Genomic DNA, 22,407 nt, shown 5'->3' on the forward strand with positions numbered 1-22,407 from the left:
ACAGCCAGACAGAGAGAACGAGACAGAGAGAACGAGACAGCCAGACAGAGAGAACGAGACAGCCAGACAGAGAGAACGAGACAGCCAGACAGAGAGAACGAGACAGCCAGACAGAGGGCGAGACAGCCAGACAAAGGGAGAGCGAGCCAGACCGACAGACAGACAGCCAGACCGCGACACCGCCAGACAGAGAGCGACACCGCCAGACAGAGAGCGACACCGCCAGACAGAGTAGTATATTTATTTAACCTTTATTTAACTAGGCAAGTCAGTTAAGAACAAATTCTTATTTACAGTGACGGCCTACCCCAACCAAACCCAGACGACACTGGGCCAATTGTGCGCCGCCCTACGGGACTCCCAATCACGACCGGATGTGAAACAGCCCAGGATCGATTCAGGGTCTGTAGTGACGCCTCCAGCAGTGAAGGACACACGTGGTTCTTACCTCCTTGGCCACCCCGTGCCACTGTTGGTGGCTGACACACCTGGTTCTTACCTCCTTGGCCACCCCGTGCCACTGTTGGTGGCTGACACACCTGGTTCTTACCTCCTTGGCCACCCCGTGCCACTGTTGGTGGCTGACACACGTGTTTCTTACCTCCTTGGCCACCCCGTGCCACTGTTGGTGGCTGACACACGTGGTTCTTACCTCCTTGGCCACCCCATGCCACTGTTGGTGGCTGACACACCTGGTTCTTACCTCCTTGGCCACCCCGTGCCACTGTTGGTGGCTGACACACCTGGTTCTTACCTCCTTGGCCACCCCGTGCCACTGTTGGTGGCTGACACACGTGTTTCTTACCTCCTTGGCCACCCCGTGCCACTGTTGGTGGCTGACACACCTGGTTCTTACCTCCTTGGCCACCCCGTGCCACTGTTGGTGGCTGACACACCTGGTTCTTACCTCCTTGGCCACCCCGTGCCACTGTTGGTGGCTGACACACCTGGTTCTTACCTCCTTGGCCACCCCGTGCCACTGTTGGTGGCTGACACACCTGGTTCTTACCTCCTTGGCCACCCCGTGCCACTGTTGGTGGCTGACACAGATGTCCATCCTCTCCTTGTGGAAGAACCTGCACTTCTCAGGAACCAGCAGCACGTCACTCACAAACTCCCCCACTGAAAGGACATATAGATCAATCAATCATTGAAACAAATACACCATGACAGCGCAATACACAAGGGGTGGAACAGTGGCAAAGGTACCCACAGGACAAACAGAATAATATTAGTCTGAGGAGAGATTAAATAGCATTAATACAACAAAATTAATTCTAAACACACCTTTAGTTTACAAAGTTAAACAGATGTATTTTTTCTTCATAATAAGCAGGAGTAATATTCTTAGATCAGAATGACAGCAGACTGTACTTCTATCCATGTCACTCAATCAATCATGTCATTAACATAGTGAGCCGTTAGTCAAGTCTTTCACAACATCCATTTTATTACTTTATCCAGCTGAGCAAGTACCTGGAGACAGACAGACAGAGACAGAGAGAGAGAGAGAGAAAACGAGGTTTACCGTTTCGGAGGGAGAGATAAGGAGAGGGAGAGATAAGGAGAAGGAGAGATAAGGAGAAGGGAGAGATAAGGGGAGATAAGGAGAAGGAGAGATAAGGAGAGGGGGAGAGATAAGGAGAGGGAGAGAGATAAGGAGAGGGAGAGAGATAAGGAGAGGGGGAGAGATAAGGAGAAGGGAGAGATAAGGAGAAGGGGAGAGATAAGGAGAAGGGGAGAGATAAGGAGAAGGGGAGAGATAAGGAGAGGGAGAGATAAGGAGAGGGAGAGATAAGGAGAGGGAGAGATAAGGAGAATGGGAGATGAGGAGAGGGAGAGATAAGGAGAGGGAGAGATGAGGAGAGGGAGAGATGAGGAGAGGGAGAGATGAGGAGAGGGAGAGATAAGGAGAGGGAGAGATAAGGAGAGGGGGAGATAAGGAGAGGGGGAGATAAGGAGAAGGGGGAGAGATAAGGAGAGGGGGAGAGATAAGGAGAGGGAGAGATAAGGAGAAGGAGAGATAAGGAGAAGGGGGAGAAGGGGGAGAGATAAGGAGAGGGGGAGATGAGGAGAGGGGGAGATAAGGAGAGGGAGAGATGAGGAGAGGGAGAGATGAGGAGAGGGAGAGAGATAAGGAGAGGGAGAGATAAGGAGAGGGGGAGATAAGGAGAGGGAGAGATAAGGAGAGGGGGAGATAAGGAGAGGGGGAGATAAGGAGAGGGGGAGATAAGGAGAGGGAGAGATAAGGAGAGGGAGAGATAAGGAGAGGGAGAGATAAGGAGAAGGGGAGATAAGGAGAGGGGGAGATAAGGAGAGGGGGAGAGATGAGGAGAGGGGGATATCATACAAATCAGCTGGGCTAGACAATCTGTACCCTCTCTAAAACTATCCGCCGCCATTGTTGCAACCCCTATTACCAGCCTGTTCAACCTCTCTTTCGTATCGTCTGAGATCCCTAAAGATTGGAAAGCTGCCGCGGTCACCCCCCTCTTCAAAAGGGGAAGACACTCTAGACCCAAACTGTTATAGACCTATATCTATCCTGCCCTGCCTTTCTAAAGTTTTCGAAAGCCAAGTTAACAAACAGATTTCCGACCATTTTGAATCCCACCGTACCTTCTCCGCTATGCAATCTGGTTTCAGAGCTGGTCATGGGTGCACCTCAGCCACGCTCAAGGTCCTAAACGATATCATAACCGCCATTGATAAGAGACATTACTGTGCAGCCGTATTCATCGACCTGGCTAAGGCTTTCGACTCTGTCAATCACCGTATCCTTATCGGCAGACTCAATAGCCTTGGTTTCTCAAATGCCTGCTTCGCCTGGTTCACCAACTCCTTCTCAGACAGAGTTCAGTGTGTTAAATCGGAGGGTCTGTTGTCCGGACCTCTGGCAGTCTCTATGGGGGTGCCACAGGGTTCAAATCTCGGGAAGACTCTTTTCTCTGTATATATCAATGATGTCACTCTTGCTGCTGGCGATTCTCTGATCCACTACGCAGATGATACAATTCTGTATACTTCTGGCCCTTCCTTGGACACTGTGCTATCTAACCTCCAAACGAGCTTCAATAAAACACCATACAACACTCCTTCGTCTTCTCTCATTGGCTGGCCCTCGCTACATATTCGTCGCCAGACCCACTGGCTCCAGGTCATCTATATGTCTATGCTAGGTAAAGCTCCGCCTTTTCTCAGCTCACTGGTCACAATAACACCCACCCGTAGCACGCGCTCCAGCAGGTATATCTCACTGGTCACGATAACACCCACCCGTAGCACGCGCTCCAGCAGGTATATCTCACTGATCATCCCCAAAGCCAGTGATTTTTGCAGTTCGTTCCAGTCAGCAGAGAACTGGAAGGAAAGACGACGAATTGGCGAGGGCACTAGAACAGTCTGCAGCACCCGGCCTCACCCTACTAGAATCTGAAGTCAAATGTCTCCTGTTTGCTGATGATCTGGTGCTTCTGTCCCCAACCAAGGAGGGCCTACAGCAGCACCTAGATCTTCTGCACAGATTCTGTCAGACCTGGACCCTGACAGACCTGGGCCCTGACAGTAAATCTCAGTAAGACACAAATAATGGTGTTCCAGAAAAGGTCCAGTTTCCAAGACCACAAATACAAATTCCATCTAGACACCGTTGCCCTAGAGCACACAAAAAACTATACATACCTCGGCCTAAACATCAGCGCCACAGGTAACTTCCACAAAGCTGTGAACGATCTGAGAGACAAGGCAAGAAGGGTCTTCTATGCCATCAAAAGGAACATAAAAATCGACATACCAATTAGGATCTGGCTAAAAATGACTTGAATCAGTTATTGAACCCATTGCCCTTTATGGTTGTGAGGTCTGGGGTCCGCTCACCAACCAAGAATTCACAAAATGGGACAAACACCAAATTGAGACTCTGCATGCAGAATTCTGCAAAAATATCCTCAGTGAACAACGTAAAACACCAAATAATGCGTGCAGAGCAGAATTAGGCTGATACCCGCTAATGATCAAAATCCAGAAAAGAGCCGTTAAATTCTACAACCACCTAAAAGGAAGCGATTCCCAAACCTTCCTTAACAAAGCCATCACCTACAGAGAGATGAACCTGGAGAAGAGTCCCCTAAGCAAGCTGGTCCTGGGGCTCTGTTCACAAACACAAACAGACACCACAGAGCCCCAGGACAGCAACACAATTAGACCCAACCAAATGAGAAAACAAAAAGATGATTACTTGACACATTGGAAAGAATTAACAAAAAAACAGAGCAAACTAGAATGCTATTTGGCCCTAAACAGAGAGTACACAGTGGCAGAATACCTGACCACTGTGACTGACCCAAACTTAAGGAAAGCTTTGACTATGTACAGACTCGGTGAGCATAGCCTTGCTATTGAGAAAGCCACTGTAGGCAGACCTGGCTCTCAAGAGAAGACAGGCTATGTTCCCACTGCCCACAAAATGAGGTGGAAACTGAGCTGCACTTCCTAACCTCCTGCCAAATGTATCACCATATTAGAGACACATATTTCCCTCAGATTACACAGATACAAAGAATTAGAAAACAAACCCAATTTTGATAAACTCCCATATCTACTGGGTGAAATACCACAGTGTGACATCACAGCAGTAAGATTTGTGACCTTTTGTCACAAGAAAAGGGCAACCAGTGAAGAACAAACACCATTGTAAATACAACCCATATTTATGTTGATTTATTTTCCCTTTTGTACTTTAACTATTTGCACATCATTACAACACTGTAAATAGATATAATATGACATTTGAAATGTCTTTATTCTTTTGGAACTTCTGTGAGTGTAAAGTTTACTGTTACTTTTGATTGTTTATTTCTATTTGGCAACGTCAACATAAGTTTCCCATGCCAATAAAGCCCTTGAATTGATAGAGCTATAGATAGATAGATAGATAGATAGATAGATAGAGAGCTAGAGAGAGAGAGCTAGAGAGCTAGAGAGAGAGAGCTAGAGAGAGAGAGCCCAGAAAGAGGAGGCCTGTGATCTGCTAACTGGTCGTTAGGTGCTTCAACAACAACCAGGCCTGAGGACAGCATTAGACCACTACAGACAGGGAGGACGGGAGGGAGGGAGGGAGGGAAAGTGAAGGCAGTGTTTTGGAAAATGAGAGAGTAGGGAGCTGGAAATAGCAGAGCTACACAGGAGGTCTCTCTCTCTGTACTGTGAGGTGCTGTACTGTGAGGTGCTGTACTGTACTGTGAGGTGCTGTACTGTACTGTAAGGTTCTGTACTGTGAGGTTCTGTACTGTGAGGTGCTGTACTGTACTGTAATGATCTGTACTGTGAGGTGCTGTACTGTACTGTACTGTAAGGTGCTGTACTGTGAGGTGCTGTACTGTGAGGTGCTGTACTGTGAGGTGCTGTACTGTACTGTGAGGTGCTGTACTGTACTGTGAGGTGCTGTACTGTACTGTGAGGTGCTGTACTGTGCTGTACTGTGAGGTGCTATAATGTACTGTGAGGTGCTGTACTGTGCTGTACTGTGAGGTGCTATAATGTACTGTGAGGTGCTGTACTGTGAGGTGCTGTACTGTGAGGTGCTGTACTGTGAGGTGCTGTACTGTACTGTGAGGTGCTGTACTGTACTGTGAGGTGCTGTACTGTGAGGTGCTGTACTGTGCTGTACTGTGCTGTACTGTGAGGTGCTGTACTGTACTGTGAGGTGCTGTGCTGTACTGTGAGGTGCTATAATGTACTGTGAGGTGCTGTACTGTGCTGTGCTGTACTGTACTGTGAGGTTCTGTACTGTGAGGTGCTGTACTGTACTGTACTGTGAGGTTCTGTACTGTGAGGTGCTATAATGTACTGTACTGTGAGGTGCTGTACTGTGAGGTGCTATAATGTACTGTGCTGTGAGGTGCTGTACTGTGAGGTGCTGTACTGTGAGGTGCTATAATATACCCTGGTCTACACACCATGATATTACCCTGGTCTATACACACACCATGATATTACCCTGGTCTACACACACCATGATATTACCCTGGTCTATACACACCATGATATTACCCTGGTCTATACACACACCATGATATTACCCTGGTCTATACACACACCATGATATTACCCTGGTCTATACACACACACCATGATATTACCCTGGTCTATACACACACACCATGATATTACCCTGGTCTATACACACACACCATGATATTACCCTGGTCTATACACACACACCATGATATTACCCTGGTCTATACACACACACCATGATATTACCCTGGTCTATACACACACACCATGATATTACCCTGGTCTATACACACACACCATGATATTACCCTGGTCTATACACACACACACCATGATATTACCCTGGTCTATACACACACACCATGATATTACCCTGGTCTATACACACACACCATGATATTACCCTGGTCTATACACACACACCATGATATTACCCTGGTCTATACACACACACCATGATATTACCCTGGTCTATACACACACACCATGATATTACCCTGGTCTACACACACACCATGATATTACCCTGGTCTATACACACACCATGATATTACCCTGGTCTATACACACACCATGATATTACCCTGGTCTATACACACACCATGATATTACCCTGGTCTACACACACACCATGATATTACCCTGGTCTACACACACACCATGATATTACCCTGGTCTATACACACCATGATATTACCCTGGTCTACACACACCATGATATTACCCTGGTCTACACACACCATGATATTACCCTGGTCTATACACACCATGATATTACCCTGGTCTATACACACACCATGATATTACCCTGGTCTATACACACCATGATATTACCCTGGTCTACACACACCATGATATTACCCTGGTCTACACACACCATGATATTACCCTGGTCTATACACACACCATGATATTACCCTGGTCTACACACACCATGATATTACCCTGGTCTACACACACCATGATATTACCCTGGTCTACACACACCATGATATTACCCTGGTCTATACACACACCATGATATTACCCTGGTCTATACACACACCATGATATTACCCTGGTCTATACACACCATGATATTACCCTGGTCTACACACACCATGATATTACCCTGGTCTATACACACACCATGATATTACCCTGGTCTATACACACACCATGATATTACCCTGGTCTATACACACACCATGATATTACCCTGGTCTATACACACCATGATATTATACACCATGATATTATACAGAGGGAATAGTCAAAACACTTGCTTTGTGAGAAGGTGTTCACAATTAGTGATTGTTAGGTAATGCATCCCGAAAAGGCCCAGCCCCCTCGTCCGAGCCCAAAGTCCGGGCAGGCCCAGTGAGGCCATGGCCCAGTGAGTCTCTGGAGCCGGGCCGTGGAAACAAAGTCTGAGGCTTTTAGGTCAAACACTGGGGGGAAACCTCCAATGGAAATTCAACATAATAGTATTATCATCTATGAACCTTAGTGGTTCTCACCTAAACATTTGTAAGGCACCACGATGTGGGCGTGGCCTTTACACAGCTTCTTCTCCTTCTTGCACCAGTTCTCAATCCTGATTGGCTGGTTGGCCTCCACCACGTTAGTGATCTGGAGCTCAGGGTACATCTGAGAGAGAGAGAGACGGGGGAGAGGGAGAGAGAGAGAGAGAGACAGAGACGGGGGAGGGAGAGAGAGAGACGGGGGAGAGGGAGAGGGAGACGGGAGAGAGAGAGAGGGAGACGGGAGAGAGAGAGAGGGAGACGGGAGAGAGAGAGAGAGAGAGGGAGACGGGAGAGAGAGAGAGGGAGACGGGAGAGAGAGAGGGAGACGGGAGAGAGAGAGAGAGAGACGGGAGAGAGAGAGAGAGAGACGGGAGAGAGAGAGAGAGAGACGGGAGAGAGAGAGAGAGAGAGAGGAGAGAGAGAGAGGGAGACGGGAGAGAGAGAGAGGGAGACGGGAGAGAGAGAGAGGGAGACGGGAGAGAGAGAGAGGGAGACGGGAGAGAGAGAGAGAGAGAGAGAGGGAGACGGGAGAGAGAGAGAGAGGGAGACGGGAGAGAGAGAGAGGGAGACGGGAGAGAGAGAGAGAGAGGAGAGAGGGAGACGGGAGAGAGAGAGAGAGGGAGACGGGAGAGAGAGAGAGGGAGACGGGAGAGAGAGAGAGGGAGACGGGAGAGAGAGAGAGGGAGACGGGAGAGAGAGAGAGGGAGACGGGAGAGAGAGAGAGGGAGACGGGGGAGAGAGAGGGAGACGGGGGAGAGAGAGGGAGACGGGGGAGAGAGAGGGAGACGGGGGAGAGAGAGGGAGACGGGGGAGAGAGAGGGAGACGGGGGAGAGAGAGGGAGACGGGGGAGAGAGAGGGAGACGGGGGAGAGAGAGGGAGACGGGGGAGAGAGAGGGAGACGGGGGAGAGAGAGGGAGACGGGGGAGAGAGAGGGAGACGGGGGAGAGAGAGGGTGACGGGGGAGAGAGAGGGAGACGGGGGAGAGAGAGGGAGACGGGGGAGAGAGAGGGAGACGGGGGAGAGAGAGGGAGACGGGGAAGAGAGAGGGAGACGGGAAAGAGAGAGGGAGACGGGGATAGAGAGAAGGTGATAGAGAGAGACAGCGAGAGGGAGAGAGGGAACAAGAGAGAGAGAGACGGGGATAGAGGGAGAGAGAGAGAGAGGCAGAGAGAGAGGCAGAGAGAGAGAGAGGCAGAGAGAGAGGCAGAGAGAGAGAGGCAGAGAGAGAGGCAGAGAGAGAGGCAGAGAGAGAGGCAGAGAGAGACAGGGAGAGACAGTGAGAGAGGGGGGAGAGAGGGGGAGAGAGGGGGAGAGACAGTGAGAGCGAGACAGAGAGAGAGGGGGAGAGAGAGACAGAGAGAGAGAGGGGGAGAGAGAGGGGGAGAGAGAGACAGATAAGTGCTGTTTCTTCAGTATCTACTAATCCCCCTGTCTCCAGTTAGCACAGCGTGTGTGTGACTATACTTGGACAAGAAGTCCTCACAAAAATAGTAAACCAAGGAGAATTCCGACAAGTGAGGACATGTTGACATTATGCCAGTCCTAGAAAAGAAAAAAGCTATTTTAGGTTTAGGGATTAGATTGAGGGTTAGATTTAGAGATTGAGGGTTAGAGGTTTAGAGATTAAGGGTTAGAATTAGGGTTAGGTTTAAGGGTTAGAATTAGGGTTAGGTTTAAGGGTTAGAATTAGGGTTAGGTTTAAGGGTTAGAATTAGGGTTAGGTTTAAGGGTTAGAATTAGGGTTAGGTTTAAGGGTTAGAATTAGGTTCAGGGAAAATAGGATTTTGAATGGGAATCAATTGTTGGTCCCCAAACAATCCTCACAAATATAGTAATACACAATTGTGTGTGTGTGTGTGTGTGTGTGTGTGTGTGTGTGTGTGTGTGTGTGTGTGTGTGTGTGTGTGTGTCTTCAGATACAGTGTACAGTTAGGGGTTACAGTAGTTTACAGAGACAGAAAAGGAGAAAGGGAAGTATTTATACGATAATATCTATGGAGGACCTGTAATAACCCAGTGAACAAAGACCGGAGTCAGTGGAGAGACAGTAGGAAGGTCAACCGACTGTGGTTATGGGCTAGTGGTGTCACGCTGATAACGGTCCCCCCTTCAGATGAACGGTGTCACACTAATAGCGGTCCCTCTACAGTGTAAACACGGTCTCACCTCCTGACAGTAGTGCAGCACGCCCTCTTTGGTTCCGACACAGCTCTTCAGCCCGGATGGGTCGGGTTCCCAGCGTCCTGTCTGGATGTTGACGTGCATGTTGAGCTTCCCACAGAACATGGCCACCTGAGGCTCTGCCACGGCAAAACCTGTGCCAGCATTGGCTGCTAGCGCCTGGCGGGAGGAGAGAGAGAAACGGGAGGTTAATGCATATACTCATTACAGAGTCGGAAAGTTAGGCAGGGGATATTCTGTCAGCCGAGCCAGACTTCAGACTTGAGTCCGTCTGCCAGTTACCCTGAAAATGGAAAATCATTCAGGAAATCTGTTGGAAAAAGACAATCTAAAAAAAACAATAACATTTTGACCAGGGTAACACCATGTGACCTAAGATGTACAATATGCTAATATGGTAGACTACAGTCCCCCCCCCCCCCCCCACAGGAGGCACTACAGCCCCCCCCCCCCCCCCATAGGAGGTACTACCGTCCTCACCCCCCCCCCACAGGAGGCACTACAGTCCTCATCCCCCCCACAGGAGGCACTACAGTCCTCATCCCCCCCACAGGAGGCACTACAGTCCTCGTCCCCCCCACAGGAGGCACTACAGTCCTCCCCACAGGAGGCACTACAGTCCTCCCCACAGGAGGCACTACAGTCCTCCCCACAGGAGGCACTACAGTCCTCATCCCCCCCACAGGAGGCACTACAGTCCTGTGCCCCCCAGTCTACAGTCCTGTGCCCCCCAGTCCTGTGGGGGGCACAGGAGGCACTACAGTCCTCCCCACAGGAGGCACTACAGTCCTCATCCCCCCCACAGGAGGCACTACAGTCCCCCCCACAGGAGGCACTACAGTCCTCCCCACAGGAGGCACTACAGTCCCCATCCCCCCCACAGGAGGCACTACAGTCCTCCCCACAGGAGGCACTACAGTCCTCCCCACAGGAGGCACTACAGTCCCCCCCACAGGAGGCACTACAGTCCTCATCCCCCCCCACAGGAGGCACTACAGTCCTCATCCCCCCCACAGGAGGCACTACAGTCCTCATCCCCCCCACAGGAGGCACTACAGTCCCCCCCACAGGAGGCACTACAGTCCCCCCCACAGGAGGCACTACAGTCCCCCCCACAGGAGGCACTACAGTCCCCCCCACAGGAGGCACTACAGTCCTCCCCACAGGAGGCACTACAGTCCTCCCCACAGGAGGCACTACAGTCCTCCCCACAGGAGGCACTACAGTCCTCCCCACAGGAGGCACTACAGTCCCCCCCACAGGAGGCACTACAGTCCTCGTCCCCCCACAGGAGGCACTACAGTCCTCCCCACAGGAGGCACTACAGTCCCCCCCACAGGAGGCACTACAGTCCTCCCCACAGGAGGCACTACAGTCCTCGTCCCCCCCACAGGCGGCACTACAGTCCCCCCCACAGGAGGCACTACAGTCCTCGTCCCCCCACAGGAGGCACTACAGTCCTCCCCACAGGAGGCACTACAGTCCTCATCCCCCCCACAGGAGGCACTACAGTCCTCCCCCACAGGAGGCACTACAGTCCCGCCCCACAGGAGGCACTACAGTCCTCCCCACAGGAGGCACTACAGTCCCCCCCACAGGAGGCACTACAGTCCTCCCCACAGGAGGCACTACAGTCCTCATCCCCCCCACAGGAGGCACTACAGTCCCCCCCACAGGAGGCACTACAGTCCTCCCCACAGGAGGCACTACAGTCCTCCCCACAGGAGGCACTACAGTCCTCCCCCCCACAGGAGGCACTACAGTCCTCATCCCCCCCACAGGAGGCACTACAGTCCCCCCCACAGGAGGCACTACAGTCCTCCCCACAGGAGGCACTACAGTCCTCCCCACAGGAGGCACTACAGTCCTCCCCACAGGAGGCACTACAGTCCCCCCCACAGGAGGCACTACAGTCCCCCCCACAGGAGGCACTACAGTCCCCCCCACAGGAGGCACTACAGTCCCCCCCACAGGCGGCACTACAGTCCCCCCCACAGGAGGCACTACAGTCCCCCCCACAGGAGGCACTACAGTCCTCCCCACAGGAGGCACTACAGTCCCCCCCACAGGAGGCACTACAGTCCTCCCCACAGGAGGCACTACAGTCCCCCCCACAGGAGGCACTACAGTCCCCCCCACAGGAGGCACTACAGTCCTCCCACAAGAGGCACTACAGTCCCCCCCACAGGAGGCACTACAGTCCCCCCCACAGGCGGCACTACAGTCCCCCCCACAGGAGGCACTACAGTCCTCCCCACAGGAGGCACTACAGTCCTCCCCACAGGAGGCACTACAGTCCTCCCCACAGGAGGCACTACAGTCCCCCCCACAGGAGGCACTACAGTCCCCCCCACAGGCGGCACTACAGTCCCCCCCCCAGGAGGCACTACAGTCCCCCCCCCCCCCCACAGGAGGCACTACAGCCCCCCCCCCCCCCCATAGGAGGTACTACAGTCCTCACCCCCCCCCACAGGAGGCACTACAGTCCTCATCCCCCCCACAGGAGGCACTACAGTCCTCATCCCCCCCACAGGAGGCACTACAGTCCTCATCCCCCCCACAGGAGGCACTACAGTCCTCATCCCCCCCACAGGAGGCACTACAGTCCTCGTCCCCCCCACAGGAGGCACTACAGTCCTCGTCCCCCCCACAGGAGGCACTACAGTCCCCCCCACAGGAGGCACTACAGTCCTCCCCACAGGAGGCACTACAGTCCTCATCCCCCCCACAGGAGGCACTACAGTCCCCCCCACAGGAGGCACTACAGTCCTCCCCACAGGAGGCACTACAGTCCTCCCCACAGGAGGCACTACAGTCCTCCCCACAGGAGGCACTACAGTCCCCCCCACAGGCGGCACTACAGTCCCCCCCACAGGAGGCACTACAGTCCTCCCCACAGGAGGCACTACAGTCCCCCCCACAGGCGGCACTACAGTCCTCCCCACAGGAGGCACTACAGTCCCCCCCACAGGAGGCACTACAGTCCTCCCCACAGGAGGCACTACAGTCCTCCCCACAGGAGGCACTACAGTCCTCCCCACAGGAGGCACTACAGTCCTCGTCCCCCCCACAGGAGGCACTACAGTCCTCGTCCCCCCCACAGGAGGCACTACAGTCCCCCCCACAGGAGGCACTACAGTCCTCCCCACAGGAGGCACTACAGTCCCCCCCACAGGAGGCACTACAGTCCTCCCCACAGGAGGCACTACAGTCCTCGTCCCCCCCACAGGAGGCACTACAGTCCTCCCCACAGGAGGCACTACAGTCCTCGTCCCCCCCACAGGAGGCACTACAGTCCTCCCCACAGGAGGCACTACAGTCCTCCCCACAGGAGGCACTACAGTCCTCCCCACAGGAGGCACTACAGTCCTCGTCCCCCCCACAGGAGGCACTACAGTCCTCGTCCCCCCCACAGGATATCCTCCAGATGACCCACATCAAAAGTGTAATTTATATTAAGTTCGCCCGTGAGATATTAAATGCGACTTCACATGTAAATGTCCATAACTCTGTTATCAGCCTTATGTCTTAGTCAGGAGTAACAGCAGTTCAGTTGTCTGTCGGCCAACCAGGGATGAAAAACCCTTAGTCACAACTCTAAGTAGCCCGATCACAAAGCCATAACACCAGAAAACCTTTACCTTTGGTTCTGCTACACCAGCAGGAAGGAGGCACGGCCCGGTCACGAGTAGTTCATTGACAGGTCATATCAACAAGAGTTCGCCCCTCAGCGGGAGGGTGTCACACCACAGTTAACTCTCATTAATCAGTAAGCCCAGTTAGCATCACTAACGTACCAGTGTGTGTGTGACATCTCAATCTAGAGCTGTAGCTAGTTCCATCATGGTCATAGAGTACAGTAGAATACAGTACAGTACAGTAGAGCACAGTAGAGTAGAGTACAGTACAGTAGAGTACAGTACAGTACAGTAGAATACAGTAGAGTACAGTAGAGTACAGTAGAGTAGAGTAGAGTACAGTACAGTACAGTAGAGTAGAGTACAGTGCAGTAGAATACAGTAGAGTACAGTACAGTAGAGTACAGTACAGTACAGTAGAATACAGTAGAGTACAGTAGAGTACAGTAGAATACAGTAGAGTACAGTAGAGTACAGTAGAGTACAGTACAGTACAGTAGAATACAGTAGAGTACAGTACAGTAGAGTACAGTACAGTACAGTAGAATACAGTAGAGTACAGTAGAGTACAGTAGAGTAGAGTAGAGTAGAGTACAAGTACAGTACAGTAGAATACAGTAGAGTACAGTACAGTAGAGTACAGTACAGTACAGTAGAATACAGTACAGTAGAGTACAGTACAGTACAGTAGAATACAGTAGAGTACAGTACAGTAGAGTACAGTACAGTACAGTAGAATACAGTAGAGTACAGTAGAGTACAGTAGAGTAGAGTAGAGTACAGTACAGTACAGTAGAGTAGAGTACAGTGCAGTAGAATACAGTACAGTGCAGTAGAGCACAGTACAGTAGAGTACAGTACAGTACAGTAGAGCGCAGTACAGTAGAGTACAGTAGAGTAGAGTACAGTACAGCACAGTAGAGCACAGTACAGCACAGTAGAGCACAGTACAGTAGAATACAGTACAGTGCAGTAGAGTACAGTACAGTACAGTACAGCACAGTACAGTAGAGCACAGTACAGTAAAGCACAGTACAGTAAAGCACAGTACAGTAAAGCACAGTACAGTAAAGCACAGTACAGTAAAGCGCAGTACAGTAGAGCACAGTACAGTAGAGCACAGTACAGTAGAGCACAGTACAGTAGAGCACAGTACAGTAGAGCAGAGCGCAGTAGAGCAGAGCGCAGTAGAGTAGAGCGCAGTACAGTACAGTAGAGTAGAGCACAGTACAGTAGAGCACAGTACAGTAGAATACAGTACAGTGCAGTAGAGTACAGTACAGTAGAGTACAGTAGTACAGTAAAGCACAGTACAGTACAGTAGAGCACAGTACAGTAGAGCACAGTACAGTAGAGCACAGTACAGTAGAGCACAGTACAGTAGAGCACAGTACAGTAGAGCACAGTACAGTAAAGCACAGTAGAGTAGAGCACAGTACAGTAGAGTAGAGCGCAGTACAGTAGAGTAGAGCGCAGTACAGTAGAGTAGAGTGCAGTACAGTAGAGTAGAGCGCAGTACAGTAGAGTAGAGCGCAGTAGAGTAGAGCGCAGTACAGTAGAGTGCAGTACAGTGGAGCGCAGTAGAGTAGAGCGCAGTACAGTAGAGCGCAGTACAGTAGAGCACAGTACAGTAGAATACAGTACAGTAGAATACAGTACAGTGCAGTAGAGTACAGTAGAGTACAGTACAGTGCAGTACAGTAGAGCGCAGTACAGTAGAGTAGAGTACAGTACAGTACAGTAGAGTACAGTAGAGTACAGTACAGTACAGTAAAGCACAGTACAGTACAGTAGAGCACAGTACAGTAGAGTAGAGCGCAGTACAGTAGAGCACAGTACAGTAGAGCGCAGTACAGTACAGCACAGTACAGTACAGTAGAGCACAGTACAGTAGAGTAGAGCGCAGTACAGTAAAGCGCAGTACAGTACAGTAGGTGGGTTCCTAAGCCTTTTCACTCAGGCCCTTCCAGCATTGGAGAACGTCCCTCACCCCCCTGCTTGTGAGCATTGGAGAACATCCCTCACCCCCCTGCTTGTGAGCATTGGAGAACGTCCCTCACCCCCCTGCTTGTGAGCATTGGAGAACGTCCCTCACCCCCCTGCTTGTGAGCATTGGAGAACGTCCCTCACCCCCCTGCTTGTGAGCATTGGAGAACATCCCTCACCCCCCTGCTTGTGAGCATTGGAGAACGTCCCTCACCCCCCTGCTTGTGAGCATTGGGGAACATCCCTCACCCCCCTGCTTGTGAGCATTGGAGAACATCCCTCACCCCCCTGCTTGTGAGCATTGGAGAACATCCCTCACCCCCCTGCTTGTGAGCATTGGAGAACGTCCCTCACCCCCCTGCTTGTGAGCATTGGAGAACGTCCCTCACCCCCCTGCTTGTGAGCATTGGAGAACGTCCCTCACCCCCCTGCTTGTGAGCTTAGGGGAACATCCCTCACCCCCCCTGGATAGAAAAAAACTCTAAAGTTTCCAAAACTGTCAAAATATTGTCTGTGAGTATAACAGAACTGATATTGCAGGCGAAACCCTGAGGAAAATCCAAACAGGAAGTGGCTTCTATTTTGAAAACTCCATCTTCCATAGCCTCCCTTTGCTGGATTTAAAGGGATATGAACCAGATTCCTTTTCCTATCGCTTCCTCAAGGTGTCAACATTCTTCAGACATAGTTTCAGGCTTTTATTTTGAAAAATGAGCCAGAACGATAACATCTCGTCAAGTGGTCACATGAGTTTTGCTCGCGCAACAGAGTTTGGACAGCCATTGTTTTTCCCTCTCCTACTGTGAAAGACATTTGCGGTTGATATATTATCGATTATATATTTTAAAAACAACCTGAGGATTGATTATAAAAAACGTTTGACATGTTTCTGTGGACATTATGGAAACTATTTGGAATTTGTCTGCGTTGTCGTGACCGCTCTTTCCTGTGGATTTCTGAACATAACGCGCCAAACAAACGGAGGTATTTTGGATATAAAAATAATCTTTATGGAACAAAAGGAACATTTGTTGTCTAACTGGGAGTCTCGTGAGTGAAAACATCCGAAGATCATCAAAGGTAAACGATTAATTTGATTGCTTTTCTGATTTTTTTGACCGAGCTACTTGATGCTAAGTGTACTTAATGTTTTGTCGAGCGATCGATAAACTTACACAAATGCTTGGATTGCTTTCGCTGTAAAGCATAATTTCAAAATCTGACACGACAGGTGGATTAACAAAAAGCTAAGCTGTGTTTTCCTATATTGCACTTGTGATTTCATGAACATAAATATTTTTTGTAATATTTATTGAATGTAGCGCTATGCTATTCAGCGGTTGTTGATGACACTTATCCCGTTAACAGGATTGCAGCCATAACAGGTTAACAGGAGAAAGAGCAGGAGAAGAACAGAGCACTAGAGGAGAGGATCAGACTGCTGGAGGAGAGGGTGAGGGGGATGGAGGAGAGGATCAGACTGCTGGAGGAGAGGGTGAGGGGGATGGAGGAGAGGATCAGACTGCTGGAGGAGAGGGTGAGGGGGATGGAGGAGAGGGTGAGGGGGACGGAGGAGAGGATCAGACTGCTGGAGGAGAGGGTGAGGGGGACGGAGGAGAGGGTGAGGGGGACGGAGGAGAGGGTGAGGGGGACGGAGGAGAGGGTGAGGGGGACGGAGGAGAGGGTGAGGGGGACGGAGGAGAGGGTGAGGGGGACGGAGGAGAGGGTGAGGGGGACGGAGGAGAGGGTGAGGGGGACGGAGGAGAGGGTGAGGGGGACGGAGGAGAGGGTGAGGGGGACGGAGGAGAGGGTGAGGGGGACGGAGGAGAGGGTGAGGGGGATGGAGGAGAGGGTGAGGGGGATGGCGTGTGACAGAACAACCCACTAGAGAGCTGGCCCCCACCACAGAGAAGCCAGCAGAACAGTCCACCCCAGCACCCTGACCATAGCCTCAACATCACAGTCCACCTCAGACCCTGACCATAGCCTCCACATCACAGCAGTCCACCTCAGCACCCTGACCATAGCCTCCACATCACAGTCCACCTCAGCACCCTGACCATAGCCTCCACATCACAGTCCACCTCAGACCCTGACCATAGCCTCCACATCACAGCAGAACAGTCCACCTCAGACCCTGACCATAGCCTCCACATCACAGCAGAACAGTCCACCTCAGACCCTGACCATAGCCTCCACATCACAGCAGTCCACCTCAGCACCCTGACCATAGCCTCCACATCACAGCAGTCCACCTCAGCACCCTGACCATAGCCTCCACATCACAGTCCACCTCAGCACCCTGACCATAGCCTCCACATCACAGTCCACCTCAGACCCTGACCATAGCCTCCACATCACAGCAGAACAGTCCACCTCAGACCCTGACCATAGCCTCCACATCACAGCAGTCCACCTCAGCACCCTGACCATAGCCTCCACATCACAGTCCACCTCAGCACCCTGACCATAGCCTCAACATCACAGTCCACCTCAGACCCTGACCATAGCCTCCACATCACAGTCCACCCCAGCACCCTGACCATAGCCTCAACATCACAGTCCACCTCAGACCCTGACCATAGCCTCCACATCACAGTCCACCTCAGACCCTGACCATAGCCTCAACATCACAGTCCACCTCAGCACCCTGACCATAGCCTCAACATCACAGTCCACCTCAGACCCTGACCATAGCCTCAACATCACAGTCCACCTCAGCACCCTGACCATAGCCTCAACATCACAGTCCACCTCAGACCCTGACCATAGCCTCCACATCACAGCAGTCCACCTCAGCACCCTGACCATAGCCTCCACATCACAGTCCACCTCAGCACCCTGACCATAGCCTCCACATCACAGTCCACCTCAGACCCTGACCATAGCCTCCACATCACAGCAGTCCACCTCAGCACCCTGACCATAGCCTCCACATCACAGTCCACCTCAGACCCTGACCATAGCCTCAACATCACAGTCCACCTCAGCACCCTGACCATAGCCTCAACATCACAGTCCACCTCAGCACCCTGACCATAGCCTCCACATCACAGTCCACCTCAGACCCTGACCATAGCCTCCACATCACAGTCCACCTCAGACCCTGACCATAGCCTCCACATCACAGTCCACCTCAGACCCTGACCATAGCCTCAACATCACAGTCCACCTCAGACCCTGACCATAGCCTCAACATCACAGTCCACCTCAGACCCTGACCATAGCCTCAACATCACAGTCCACCTCAGACCCTGACCATAGTGTCGACACCACAGCAGAACAGTCCACCTCAGACCCTGACCATAGCCTCCACATCACAGCAGAACTGCGAGTAACGCTAGTTTCCTGAATTTCCACCTGTCTGACTGCCTGTTACTCAGGCCCAGAAGCTAGGATATGCATATAATTGGTAGATTTGGATAGAAAACACTAACGTGTTAAAATAATGTCTGTGAGTGAACAGAACTGATATAGCAGGCGAAAACCTCAAGGAAAATCCATCCGGAAATAATTTTTTTGAGCTCCGAATGACTTCAAATGCAGTACTACTGGAAAATCTAATTTCCGCCTCCCAGATTGCAGTTCCTATGGCTTCCAGTAGATGTCAACATTCTTTATACAAGGTTTTAGGCTTGTTTAAAAAAATATATAATTATTAAGAAGTATTTGTAGTCGTTCCAAGTTTAGCTCCAGGGCAAAAGTAGTCTTTTTGCGTGCGTGAATGTGGGCGGGCTCTTCGTTCTTTTCCTTTGCTATTCAACATAGTAATCTCCGTCTGAAATATTATCGTTTATTTAGATATTAGACAACATGAGGATTAATAAAAAACATTGTTTGACTCGTTTGGACGAACTTTGCTGGTAACTTTTTGGAATCCTTTGTATGCGCCTGTTGAAGGACTGGATTATTGAATTCAATGGCGCCAACTAAACAGCGTTTTTGGGATATAAAGAAGGACTTTATCGAACAAAACGACCATTCATTGTGTAGCTGGGACCCTTGGGATTGCAAACAGAGGAAGATCTTCAAAAGTAAGTGATTTATTTTATCACTATTTGTTATTTTGTGACGCCTGTGCTGGTTTGGGAAATATGCTAATGTGAGGCGCTGTCCTCAGACAATCGAATGCTATGCTTTCGCCGTAAAGCCTTTTTGAAATCTGACGACGCATACAACTACACACAATACCCCATAATGACATCACAATACCCCATAATGACATCACAATACCCCATAATGACATCACAATACCCCATAATGACAAAGCAAAAACAGGTTCTTAAGAAATGTTTGCAAAATAAAAAAAAGTGGTCTATGTGAGTTAATTTATACTGGTCTACCTCAAATAGACCGTACTGTTGGCTAACTGGTAGTAAAACATTTCCTTTCGTCCTCTGTTCTACTTGGCCAATATCACCCGGAAGCAGCGGGAAGTATGATTGTGTGTGTGTGTGTGTCATGTGACATTCTGCTGGGGGACAGCTGTGTGTGTGTGTACCGGTCACCTCTCTGAGGCTCATCAACCTCCAATCATTCATACAGACAGGACAACCGCCTCCTGCCTCCCACAGGGAAGTGGAAAACTATGGCCATCTAACATGAGACATTTAACCTGTGTGTGTTGACAGTATTTGAGTCTGTCTGTCTGTCTGTCTGTCTGTCTGTCTGCAGTAGCAGGGTTGTACAGTCTGAATGAGGACTTGTTCACATGGCCTGTCACCATAGAAACATTCTACAAAAGCATCTCAGCTATTCACTCAATAACAGAGGAGAAAAAAGACGAGCGAGAGAGCCTGGAGAAGTGGAGAGGGAGAGAGGGAGAGCGAGAGAGACTGGAGAGCGAGAGACTGGAGAGCGAGAGACTGGAGAGCGAGAGAGACTGGAGAGAGGGAGAGCGAGAGAGACTGGAGAGAGGGAGACAGAGAGACTGGAGAGCGAGAGAGACAGAGAGAGACTGGAGAGCGAGAGAGACTGGAGAGAGGGAGAGCGAGAGAGACTGGAGAGAGGGAGAGCGAGAGAGAGACTGGAGAGAGGGAGAGCGAGAGAGAGAGAGAGACTGGAGAGCGAGAGAGACTGGAGAGAGGGAGAGCGAGAGAGACTGGAGAGAGGGAGAGCGAGAGAGACTGGAGAGAGGGAGAGCGAGAGAGACTGGAGAGAGGGAGAGCGAGAGAGACTGGAGAGAGGGAGAGCGAGAGAGACTGGAGAGAGGGAGAGCGAGAGAGACTGGAGAGAGGGAGAGCGAGAGAGACTGGAGAGAGGGAGAGCGAGAGAGACTGGAGAGAGGGAGAGCGAGAGAGACTGGAGAGAGGGAGAGCGAGAGAGACTGGAGAGAGGGAGAGCGAGAGAGACTGGAGAAGTGGAGAGCGAGAGAGACTGGAGAGCGAGAGAGACTGGAGAGCGAGAGAGACTGGAGAGCGAGAGAGACTGGAGAAGTGGAGAGGGAGAGAGAGCGAGAGAGACTGGAGAAGTGGAGAGGGAGGGAGAGCGAGAGAGACTGGAGAGGGAGAGAGGGAGAGCGAGAGAGACTGGAGAGAGGGAGAGCGAGAGAGACTGGCGAGAGGGAGAGCGAGCGAGAGAGCCTGGAGAAGTGGAGAGGGAGAGAGGGAGAGGGAGAGCGAGAGAGCCTGGAGAAGTGGAGAGGGAGAGCGAGAGAGCGAGAGAGCCTGGAGAAGTGGAGAGGGAGAGAGGGAGAGCGAGAGAGACTGGAGACGTGGAGAGGGAGAGAGGGAGAGAGGGAGAGAGACTGGAGAAGTGGAGAGGGAGGGAGAGAGGGAGAGACTGGAGAAGTGGAGAGGGAGGGAGAGACTGGAGAATAGAGGTTGCCGATTTCAAGTTTTCATAACAATCGGTAATCGGCATTTTTGGACGCCGATTATGGCCGATTACATTGCACTCCACGAGGAGACAGTGTGGCAGGCTGACCACCTGTTATGCGAGTGCAGCAAAGAGCCAAGGTAAGTTGCTAGCTAGCATTAAACTTATCTTATAAAAAAACAATCAATCTTCACATAATCACTAGTTAACCTAGTAATATCGTCAACCATGTGTAGTTTAACTAGCTTGTCCTGCGTTGCATATAATCAATGCAGTGACTGTTAATTTATCATTTATCATTGAATCACAGCCTACTTCAACTTCGCCAAACGGGGGATGATTTAACAAAAGCGCATTCACGAAAAAAGCACAATCGTTGCATGACTGTACCTAACCATAAACATCAATGCCTTTCTTAAAATCAATACACAGAAGTATATATTTTTTAAAACCTGCATATTTAGTGTAAAGGAATTCATGTTAGCAGGCAATATTAACTAGGCAAATTGTGTCACTTCTCTTGCAAGCAGAGTCGGGGTATATGCAGCAGTTTGGGCCGCCTGGCTCGTTGCGAACTGTGTGAAGACCGTTTCTTCCGAACAAAGAACGTAATTAATTTGCCAGAATTTTAGATAATTATGACATAACATTGAAGGTTGTTATGTTCTATAAAAACACGGAACGGTTCCATATTTCACTGAAAGAAGCAGAGTTTCTGTCCCTGCTTTGATGCACCTGTACTGACCTCGCCCCGCTATCATCCAGAAGGCGAGGTCAGTACAGGTGCATCAAAGCAGGGACCGAGAGACTGAAAAACAGCTTCTATCTCAAGGCCATCAGACTGTTAAACAGCCACCACTAACATTTAGCGGCCGCTGCCAACATACTGACTCAACTCCAGCTCACTTTAATAATGGGAATTGATGGAAATTATGTAAAAATGTATCTCTAGCCACTTTAAACAATGCCACTTAATATAATGTTTACATACCCTACATTACTCATCTCATATGTATATACTGTACTCTATATCATCTACTGCATCTTGCCATCTTTATGTAATACATGTACCACTAGCCACTTTAAACTATGCCACTTTATGTTTACATACCCTACAGTACTCATCTCATATGTATATACCGTACTCTATACCATCTACTGCATCTTGCCATGCCGTTCTGTACCATCACTCATTCATATATCTTTATGTACATATTCTTTATCCCTTTACACTTGTGTGTATAAGGTAGTAGTTGTGGAA

At 50.5% G+C, this 22,407-nt stretch overlaps 1 protein-coding gene across 16 annotated transcripts in view; it reads right to left on the reverse strand.

The window, feature by feature from the left end:
- aplp2 (amyloid beta (A4) precursor-like protein 2) overlaps nt 1-22,407 on the reverse strand; it is a 140,709-nt gene that overhangs the window by 76,102 nt on the left and 42,200 nt on the right. For all 16 annotated transcript variants that reach the window (XM_071360298.1, XM_071360297.1, XM_071360284.1 and 13 more), the window contains exons 2-4: nt 9,691-9,864; nt 7,518-7,647; nt 1,010-1,122 (exon numbers count right to left, since the gene is read on the reverse strand). In XM_071360298.1, coding sequence (XP_071216399.1) covers nt 1,010-1,122; nt 7,518-7,647; nt 9,691-9,864 — 417 coding nt within the window. The remainder of the gene's footprint in view (nt 1-1,009; nt 1,123-7,517; nt 7,648-9,690; nt 9,865-22,407) is intronic.

The sequence above is a fragment of the Salvelinus alpinus genome, chromosome 22 (assembly GCF_045679555.1).
Source record: "Salvelinus alpinus chromosome 22, SLU_Salpinus.1, whole genome shotgun sequence".
In the NCBI taxonomy this organism is placed as follows: Eukaryota; Metazoa; Chordata; class Actinopteri; order Salmoniformes; family Salmonidae; genus Salvelinus; species Salvelinus alpinus.